We start from the raw sequence: 11,243 nt of genomic DNA, 5'->3' as shown, positions 1-11,243 counted from the left end.
AAAGTCACCTCCTAACTTTGTTTCTTTTCTATGTCTCTAATTCTAAGTTCTTGTTCATCACCTTTCTCATTTATCTTAATAATAACATCAGTACATACTTCACGAGTTGAGACATTGATCCAAGTGGTTGAATCGTTTAGCTGTTGATATGGAAGGAAAAGTGGGTCAGCCTCCACGCCAAGAATTAGAACATTGGATAACAGAGAATCGGATTCAAGAACAAAAACTCTAAATAAGGTAGTCGGGTACCTAACCTCAGACCGGGATTATTCAAATTTTATCAAATCCTAAACCCGAATCCGCCCAAATTGCATCCATCCCTATCTCCTAAATTCCTAATATGGCAATCTGCATTACATTGTTTGAATCACAATGTCATTTGGAAATTTACTAAAATGCATATAAAAACTCCAATGAATTGAAAATGAATAAGACCAGCTTCATTACCCGAATTGTCCGACCCTGCTGTGTTTCACAGGGCAGGGCGGATTTGAAATGGGCTGGTGTTTGGTGAACTTGGGGGTCGAGCTTAAACCGTACCGAACCCGGCCAGTAAGTGGTCATGACTCATTTCTGACTGAGTCGTGACCGTCAATCCCACGCTCTAGCGAAGGAAAAACGTTTGAAAAGCAAACACCGTAAGAAACGCCGTCTCTGTTTCTTAACTTCCGAAAGTCGACTATCGCGGCTCTTTTGACTCTGACTATCCGAATACCAAAATGTGGTAAGTCTACGCCCAATCAGAAGCTGGGAACCCTTCAGACGGCTAATTTCCGTTTGTTGGTGTCTCCCTCTCCCTCCCCCTCCCCTAATCCTCTTCCTCCTCCACCGGGCAGCTGAGACAGCTGTTGCCTGTTGGAAGTTTGATGCTGGAGCCCCGAATCTAGGGTTTGTCTTCTGCTGTTCTTATCCAAACAAATATGGTATCATATCGCAGATCACCCGAGTAAGTCTTTCTCTCCATTCTTACACAGATCTGCAAAAGCAACAAATTAAAAAAAAAAAAATCACTTTTTTTATTTCTTACGTAAGAACTCTATAGAGAACAATAACAATGACTAGCCATTACTCTGCTCTTCCAAGAAGTTCATATGTAGAATTACAGTTACACGATGATTATCATGTTGAATCCCCAAAACCCAGATCTTCCGAAAACGCGTTTGTAAAATTGGTGCCCCTAGGTGAAATAAGAGATCAAGATCTTAACCATGTTGATAGTATTGGTGAGGAAGACGATTTCCCGCTTATCGTTGGCGGCGATGTTAAGAGTGGATCTGAGATTTCTGGTGCAGTTTTTAACCTTGCTACCTCGGTCATTGGTGCTGGAATTATGGCCCTTCCCGCCACCATGAAAGTCCTTGGGTTGGTTCTCGGGTTTGTTCTTATTATTCTGATGGGTATTTTGTCGGAGATAAGTATTGAATTGCTTGTTCGGTTTTCTGTTCTTCGCAAGGCATATTCTTATGGTGATATTGTTCAATCTGCATTGGGTCGTCCGGCCAGGATTCTTTCTGAGATCTGTATAATTGTTAACAATGCTGGAATTTTGGTGGTTTACTTGATAATTATGGGTGATGTCATGTCTGGTTCTTCGGATCATGTGGGGGTTTTTGATCAGTTGCTGGGAAATGGAGTCTGGGATCAGAGGAAGCTGGTGATATTGATTATTGTGGTAGTTTTTCTTGCACCACTTTGTGCCTTGGAGAAGATTGATTCTTTGAGCTTGACATCAGCTGCTTCAGTGGCTCTTGCAGTTGTTTTTGTCATAGTTTCCTGTGTGATTGCGTTTATTAAGCTTGTTGAAGGGCGGATAGAGACGCCAAGGATGGGCCCAGATATTGGATCCAAGAAAGCCATAATGGATCTGCTTGTAGTGATCCCAATCATGACAAATGCTTATGTTTGTCATTTTAATGTTCAACCTATATATAATGAGCTTGAAGGACGATCTCCTCAGAAGATGAATCGGGTGGGAAGGATAACCACTGTGTTGTGTGTCTTGGTTTATGCCTCAACAGCCATATCTGGGTATCTGTTGTTTGGGAAGGATACAGAATCAGATGTTCTGACCAACTTTGATAAAGACCTTGGAATACGTTTCAGTTCAACTCTGAATTATATTGTCCGTGTGGGGTACATTCTTCATCTGGTACTTGTCTTTCCTGTTATCCATTTCTCTCTGAGGCAAACAGTGGATGCCTTAATATTCCACGGATCATCTCCACTCTCAGAAAGTAGAAAGAGGTTGCTAGCATTGACAGCAGTTCTGTTGGTTCTTATTTATCTTGGGTCTACCGCGATACCCAACATTTGGGTAGCTTTCAAGTTTACTGGGGCAACAACTGCACTTTCACTGGGTTTTATATTCCCATCTCTTATTGCCTTGAGATTAAATCATGAAGGGGAGGATTTGAGCCATGGAGAGAAGATTCTGTCATGGTTGATGTTAACATTGGCAATATCAGTGAGCATTGTAGGAGTGATTGGGAATATCTACAGCATCAATAGCCAATCTGATTGACCATCCCTTTATTGATTGTTGTTGGAGTTATATGGAAAAATTACATGCGTTGTTTTGATCCAACAGAGATTTGATTGGAACAGTTTAATAACCATAAATGTTAGTTGGAGGTTTGGAGCCTCAAATACTGAGGTCCGGTGAAATAGCATAGCTGCAAACCTTCGCAATACCAGTGAGCACTGTGGAGTGACCATCTGCATTGGACTCTATATGATATGTCATCTTAGCAACATACTGAAGCTGTTAATGTGGATAACCCCCTTTCTTTCATTCCTTCCCTCCTTTGTTTCCTAGTTCAAATGAATAACTTTTCCCATGTATACAAACTTTCTTCAACCCTCCTTAACTCTTCTTTCCTTTAACTCTTTCCTTCTCGTGGTTATCAGTCTGCTCGTGTTCTGTTACTGCTTCTGTCTCTCTTTCCTGCTTTTTATGTTTAATCATCTACAAGTAGAAGAAGAACACGAAGAGAATGAAGTGCAAAAGTAGGTTGTACCCAACAGTTCAGGTATTATTTATCTACTTTTTACATTTTATTTGACAGTCTTGTTGCTTGTAGTAAAATGTGCGTTTATGCTTCGATTACCTTTTTGGACTTTCTTGATCGGCTTCTTTAAAGTGATCATGAACACTCTGTATGGACTATCAGAGGGACAAGAGAATACTTTCTCTGATTTTGAAATAAACAGAGGATGCTCTTCACGGAAGGATCTTTGTTTCTTTGTGATTTATATATAATTCTGTTTCTTCAATGCTCTACCTGTTTACTTGCTTTAGTGGATGACTATATTTTCCTATTCTTAACTTTTAATTCTGAAAAGAAAGAGAATTATCAATTGACACCTCTTTCATTGATAACACAAGGTGCATGACAGGACATCATTTCTTTTGCTCCAAAGGTTTATCCTCAGCAATACCACGCAAAGAAAAGAGACCCTGATGTTAAATCCATGATAATGATGAAATGTAATTGTGTCACATAAATACATTATTGAATAAGTTCCATACCCTCTTCCATCACCTAAAGGATTTAGCTACATGGAGGACTGAGAGGACCAATCTGAAGTTGTCCATCTGAGAGGACAATCTAGAATGACCATAGAGATACTTCTCATAAAATTTCTTATTGCCAATTGGTATCAGTATTTAGTCCATTAAGAAGTCTAACTAGAGAAGAATCCTTTGAAGTTTGAAAAATAAAGGCCCAGAGCCAGTAAGTCAAAGCTTGCTAGATTTAACATAGATATCATGTCAGATTTTAGTTCATAATTTTATTCTTTTTAAGGATAAGTGACCGCATTTATAGTACTAGAAATATGTGTTGTAAAGTGTACATGACAGGATGTTATACATGGCTATATAGAATTATCAACATAGCCTTTCTGCCCATGGAAAGCTACTCTGAAAATTCTATGGCTGTATAAAAAGGCCCCTTTATAGATATCAGTTAATCTAGCATGTTGAGGTTATGAGCCATGGCAAAAGGCCACTCTCCACACTTTGATACGAATGGAGACCAAGGAGGTGGGATTGCTTGGCAGTTTGATCTCCCTTGTGGAATGGCTCTACCTTCCACCTTAGTTAAATCAACACTCTCTATGGATCCATCAAAGTCCCAAAAGATACTTGCAGTTGGCCTTGAGGAGTGAGGAAGACTCTTTTAATTCTAGTCAGACTTTGGTTAGTTCCATCAAACTGTAGTCTAAAATGCTTTTCTTTATCTTTTTTATAAATTATGTAATTTGACTATATGATTGACGATAGTTTGTAACATTCGATGTATAGAAGTGTGACTTCTATCTAATGGACCCAATATGGGGAACTAATTAGTCCAAATCAATCCTTAAACTGCTTTAGATTTTTTGCTTAAGAAGTCTTCTTTGCTTCACTTGCAGAATTCCAATTTCGTTTTCAAATAGATAGCCAAAACATTTTTTAATAAGCTTGATATCTAATGTAGTGTGTGAAGGGATGGGAGATCCATCATATGGATGGCCGCACCATGCAAGGTGGTTGGGCGAAATTTCAAAAAATTTTTCTCTCCCATTCGGGAATCCTATTCCCTGGTTTAGAAAAAGTGCATTTTTCTAAGTTCGTTTTTAAAACAAATCGGACCAGATATGAAACCAAAAGAAAGGGAGAGGGTAGTACCTGATACAGAATCAAATATAACTCTCAACGTAGGTGTTCACGCCCAAAGAGGTCACCAAATCTGCTTTCACTGAAGATGACACAGCATATATTGAGGCAAGCTCAGCAAGAAGGGTTCTTCAACAAAAACATGTGATTCTTCAGCAAGAATCGTGTAGGGTTGAGTGAGCACAATTTCAAGTTGTTTCTTCACCAAGAAACAATATCAAGAACAATTATTGATCACTTCCAACAGGTGGAGTTCGAACTAGGTAAGGTGCAAGAGAGAGAGAGAGAGAGAGAGAGCAGAATTGTAGAAAAGAATTCCTTCTGGTGTTAGTACTAAGGAATTCGCCTTTCTCCATCTTAAAGAGATAATCTCCTAATTATATTAAGAGTTTCTTGATCCAAATCTTTATTTGGATTTGGACTCTTTAAGTGATAAGGCTTTTAATCCAATTAGGAGTATCCTAATCCAAATCTTTATTTGGATTTGGACCCTTTAAATGGATAAGAGTTATCCTCTTATCCTTATCTACTGATCCATACTTAGATTCGTCCCTTATTTAATTAATTATATTAAGCTTAATTCGTAATAGGCTTTAGGCCCATTTAGTCATGCTATTCACGTCATCCCCTAAATGCTGGCTAGTTTGGCTCTCTATGTATGGCGTGGGACCCTAGCACTGATCTACACATTAGTCACATGGGTTCAACCCAGCCTTTGTTACAAGACTGGCCGAATACACTATAAAACACAGTGCACCCCTGAGTCCATTCGTATGGGTTCATAATGGGCCCAACATTTACACTAAATAGTCATTGGGTCTAGTCACCTTATGAAGGCCCAAGGACTGTGGGCAGATGCAAGATTAGCCTATCAGGTATAACCCTTAATGGTTTTACACTTAACCTCCCAACCCTTAATGGTTTTACACTTAACCTCCCAACCCTCAATGATCAAACACTACCCAACAAGAAATGACCTCTCCCTCGGCTGTTAGGTATAGTGTTGCACTCTCTATTCACATGGATCTTGGAAATTAAAACCTTTTGCAAACCATTTTGTGAAACCATAATATATATGTATATCTTTATATAAATATATTTTGCAAAACAAATCTCAACAATTTAAAATCAACTATCGACAGTTTAGGTTTCCATTAGAAAGTGCATTCCTTGATTATTCACTTTGTCCGATAAAGGGGTTGATCCCGTCGCTATGATCACCCATTCAGATGAATTCTCGGACTGCCCCAACATACCCAGGTTTTGACCTGGTAAAGGATCTCATTGATTGGCATATCAAAGACAGTCCAATCCAACACCTAGTGCAGTATCATAATTGAGTCTAGGGGTTAGGTGAAACAATTTTGCCCATCTGCCTTAAAGGTCCAGGGCAATACTAGAATTTGTTCCGGTTTAGGGTTTCAAGAAAACTCACACTTCATGTGCTTTGGGTCTTACCCTAGCAGTTAAGACAAGCCACCCCAACTTTCTTGGCAGCACATCAGTGTCAACCTTGGTAGGATAAATCTCCCCAGGTCTATCCAATGGCTGTGAAGACTCTAAACTAACACAAATCTCATTAGTGTCCAGTTTAAAGGTATTACACAGAAACACACCAATATAACATGAATCAATTATGCATTTTATTCATTTACAATAAATGTCAATAAGTACATCAATCTGATTGGAGCTAAGGGCATAACTATCTAATAATGTGGTGATCTATTGATGTAATTGGTCAATATAATAACAATGTCATTGATAAAATAATAGTATTTATTGAAACTAGTGTTAAAGGCACGTGTTATGTATGCAAATGTAAATATATAAGTTGATATTAAAAATTCAAATGTAACTTTTTATGACCTGCACTGCAAGTATTCGCTAAGGATGGCAATTTTCCCCATTTCCTCGATCTCTGTGGGGATCTGCCTCGAATGGACAGGGGATGGGGATAATTTCCCCTTCGCGGGGATGGAGATGGGGAAATTTTCATCCCCGTTCGTGGAGACGGGGAGAGCACTCCCTGCCCCACGGGGACCTCGATCCCCACCCCGTGGGATCCCCACTAATATATATGTATATTATGCATGCATATGTTATATATGTATATATGTACACATACATCTATATATTAATATTTTTAAAAATATAGTTGAATATATTTGAATCTTTTCTAATAAAATTATAAATTTTATTATTTCATTTTTATTTTTTAAAGTAAAACAAAAAACAAAACCAAAATGGTTAACATTATAAAAAATTACGGGGAATGGGGATTCTCACGGAGATGGAGATCCCCGTGGGGACGGGGATAGGGATAACCTTGTCCCCGTTAGCGAGGATGGGGATGGGGATGGGGATTTTTGCGGAAACAAGGATTGGGAGAGGTTCCCCGTTCCCGCCCTGCCCCGCCCCGTTGCCATTCCTAGTATCCGCTTTATGATAATAGTATAGATAAATAGATGGAGTACCAAGGAAAAAAAAGGTTCTTTGTGTATCGGAGGTGATGTGAGTCAGTTTTGAGCCTCAAACTAAGCTTTTCCTAATTAATTTACTTCTTTGTCATTCAGTTATTTTTTCCATTTTAAACATAAGATAGCCATGGCCCATGGAACATAACTTGTATGGGACTATGGGTTTAAGCATGTGATAAATACAAAGAATTTGTTAAACTAGTTGAACCAATTAAACAAGATGACTTTGTACTTACGTTGATCCATTCATAAAAAATAGATTTTCATGTACTCAAAATATTTTGACTATATTATTAGTATTATTTATTGATTTCGAAACATAAGCTCTTACCCAGTATATGTCCCCTTTTGTTCTTTCCATGATTCCTTGGTCAGTCTTATCTCCCATGTTCTCTCCATTTCCAGGAAACATGCAGAAAAAATGATAATTATGTTTGCAAAGGTGTTTTTTGTAGGGGCATTGCCAAACACATTAATTTGAAGTGTGGATCAGTGCAGGAAGCGGTTCAATCTTACGTTTTAAACCTTAATATTTTATGGGGAAATTATCTAAAATCTCCCCTCTCTTTATTGACAATGTCTAATGCTTCCCCTTGCTTTTAGATACATTGAAGGGACTCCCTATCAGAATGTTGTGTAAATTATGTACTTTTCTTGTTTCATGCTTCTTATGGTATCCTATAAAAAATAGTTTTGAAATGACAAAATACCCCCTCTCCCCATACCCCAAAAAAATGTTCTATAACTAAAACTATTGGAGCTATTTCTGTTGATCATTGATTTGGCTGTCCATTGGTTTATGCCCACATCCAAATATTAAACCGAATTGCTTTTATAGTTGCAAAGGTCTATAGGTCTGTTTGGTTTACAGTTGAAATCGGAATTAGAATCAAAATTCTTTGGAATCGGAATGATCTATTCCCATAATCTATTTGGTTCAGACAAAAATGGGAATAAAAATTAAAATCAATAAAAATGGAATTTCATTCCTAAGAGAGGAATAGGGAATGACCATTCCCTCAAATGGGAAAATGCCATTCCAATAAAAATAAAAATGGAATTCCGATTCCAGACTCCTATTCCCGTAAAACAAACAACGCCAAAGTGTTGATCAGGAATTGAAGACCATCCATTTAATGCACCTATACCTAACATCGCTATGCTTGCATGCTCAAAATTTTGTCACTTCGTTGGGTCCTCTATCTGTAGGTCAGTGGTATTTTGTTTATTTGTAAAATTCTTGGGTATATTAAAACACGTATGTGTAGATAGTATACTATGTGTGATATTTAAAGTAGTAATTTTGCATATTTTATTTATTATTTAATTGGATACCTCTGACAGGGGGTTCTTTGTAGATATCTAAAAGTAAGGGGAAGTCTTAGACGTTGCCAAGTACTAGGAGGCTTAGATAATTTCCCAAGTTTACATTTAATAAAAGCTAAATAAATAAACTGGCTAGGAGATTGTAGAGGCATGGTTTAAGAAATGTTGTTTTAGTGAAATGATGGACTAATGAAACACTTGAATAATTTCTTATTATTCAAGGTTATAAGGTTACAAAGGATGAGGAGCAAATATCTCCTTATGAAAGTGTTCTGTTCAATGCCACTGCCACTGCCATTGTTAAATTAAACACTTGAATAATTTCTTATTACCTCAACCCATGTCATTTCTAGTTTGCCCCTACTTCTTGTAACCCTTTCAATATGAGATTATTTCTTTTCATGGAGTTCAGACTGTTCCTCAACCAACCTCACAGCATATTCTAGTCACACATAGGGAACATCTCTCTTTCTTATCTGTTATTATTTATCAGAGATATTCCCAATACACTTTGGGATGTGGCTGTGAGGTTGGTGTGAAGAGTGTTATGTAAGAAGCAGAACCCAAACCCTTTTTATGGGTTGGATTAGCCAATATCTGGTCCATTGATATAAGATAAGAATATATGTATCAATCGACTAGATTTGGTTTGAAACCAATCTAAATCAAAAGGAATTTGAACAAATTAAACAGTCCAGACATTGAATTGGACCGATCCAAATTGGTCCAAAACATTCATTGGATTAGATTGGACTTGGTCCATTCATAATGGACTCACATTGGACTGGATCGGATTGGACCCAAGGTTCAAAGTATCGACACGTATCACCCGATATGTATCGTTCTGGGATCCCTCCGATACGCCCTTATAATAAGTGTATCAGGGGTCTGGCCAGTTCAGGGGCTGAAGGAAACTTAAACCGGCCCCCTGAACCTGTTTCGAAAAAAAAAAAAAAAAAAAAGATATCGATTCACCTGATACGCCGCCTTACCGGCATATCAATATTTTGAACCTTGATTGGACCAAATTCAGTCCAATTGACACCCCTACATGAAGCCCATAGTGTAAGGTTGTGAGCCTCAACGTATTTTATCACTGACATAAAGCATTATCATTTGTTCACAGCCTGCTGAACAGCAATTGGCTATTGCCTATCTTTTCTCGTCTAATGCAATCCAAAAGTAGAGCAGGCTGATTTTATATATATAAAAGGTGTAGAATTACAACAGGTTGGTGGGATTATTTTTGTTTGTTTAGGAGTTGAAAATGGCTTAAATATAAAAAATATACGGAATCGGATTTGGTGCTTACAATGTGGAAAATCCAACTCTACCTCCTGAACTACTTCATTACCATTTTCCCCACTTCTTATCAGAAGAAAAAAATGTACCCTATCCTTTTTTTTTTTTCCTTTTAGGCTCCATTTGTTTGCAGTTTGAATTTCTTCTGCGCTTGTGTAAATGCAAGGGAGTGCAAACGGGATAATTGCAAATTCTGGTTTAATTTTGGTGCATTAGATTTGAGCTGTCTTGTTTGTTTATAATAAAAGTAAAATGGTGTAATCCTAGCCTTACATGAAAGAGAATGGAAAGACTACTTATTTGGGTCCAATAGGAGGAAGAAAAATGGTTTGGTCTTTGCTCTATATAAGAGAATTTAAGATGGACAGTAGTTCAAGTGTGACAAAAGGATAAATTTTGTACCAGGTAGAAGTACAAATCATTGTAACAAACAAATAGGGTTAAACTAAAATGGTGTTCAGTAGCGCTGAATCAACCTCCGAACACCAAAATTTTTTCTTTTTGGTGCTTCGGGGTCATTCGGCAGCACCTCCGAACTCAACCTCTGGAGTCTGAAAACTCCTCCGAATCGTTCAGCAGGTCTGTTACCTCCGAACGCTCTCAGAGGTAGCGGACGATATTTTGTTTCCCAGCGGCGTTGTTCTCACTGTCACCGCTCACGAAGCATAGTAGATGTGCCCTTTGGAAACAAAGCAAAACATTTTTGAGAGAAAAAGTTCTCTCTTATGTGTGCCCCTTTCAAAAACTAATAAAAAATTATTTATCCCCAACACTTGTTTTCCTTTTTCATGCCGTTAAACTCCATTTTAATATTTCTATTTCTATTTTTTTCTCTTTATTAATAATTCTAATATTTTCTATAAAGAAATTAAGATGAATTTTTTATTCACTTAATTTATTGTTTTTTAATTTCTTTTATCATTTATAGTTATTGGTTTACCATTTAATAATGTTTTGTATTTGTTTTATGGTGTTTAATTATTTTATTAAAATAGTTGTAATATTTTAATTATCATTAATAGTATATTTAATACTTTTATTTATTGGTTAACAACTTTTTGATATTTTATGATTTTTAAATAATAAAGGCAAATTTGATATCTTATATTATTTTTTATTAGTATTATTATATTATTAATATTATTACATTTTATACTTATTTTATATTGTTTTAATAATATTATTTATTATTTATTATTATTTTTATACTATTAAACTTTTTTATTACTATTTTAATGTGTATTTTAATCATTTTCGTTTATTTTTTATGGAAATAACAACTTTGAGGGACAAATTTGTAAAATACATAGTTCTTAGACATTACAACATTCAGATTACTGAATAACTCTAATATATTCAGATGTTTGCAAAAGTAGAAAAGCAAATTTCCACTGAATGCTTTCAAAGCTTTTCGGAGGTATTTTTGCTTTCCAAACTTTAGACTTCAGATTTACCGAATGCCACCTAAGCTTGGTGCA

General features: G+C 36.7%; 1 protein-coding gene and 1 long non-coding RNA gene across 2 annotated transcripts; both read left to right on the top strand.

The window, feature by feature from the left end:
* The first annotated feature begins 806 nt into the window (after positions 1-806).
* Positions 807-3,273, top strand: LOC148789664 (uncharacterized). Its single transcript, XR_016079820.1, has 2 exons — positions 807-946; positions 2,908-3,273. It is a non-coding gene; the product is annotated as an uncharacterized LOC148789664 (long non-coding RNA).
* On the top strand, positions 941-3,273 carry LOC104592561 (amino acid transporter AVT6E-like). Its single transcript, XM_010251999.3, has one exon. The coding sequence runs from the start codon at positions 1,055-1,057 to the stop codon at positions 2,519-2,521; it is 1,467 nt and encodes a 488-aa protein (XP_010250301.1). The 5' UTR covers positions 941-1,054; the 3' UTR covers positions 2,522-3,273.
* Positions 3,274-11,243: the final 7,970 nt, after the last annotated feature.

The sequence above is a fragment of the Nelumbo nucifera genome, chromosome 8, assembly GCF_055504915.1.
Source record: "Nelumbo nucifera cultivar China Antique chromosome 8, China Antique-T2T, whole genome shotgun sequence".
Taxonomy (NCBI): Eukaryota; Viridiplantae; Streptophyta; class Magnoliopsida; order Proteales; family Nelumbonaceae; genus Nelumbo; species Nelumbo nucifera.
Note: the sequence above shows the minus strand (reverse complement) of the source record. Positions and strands in the feature narration are given on the sequence as shown.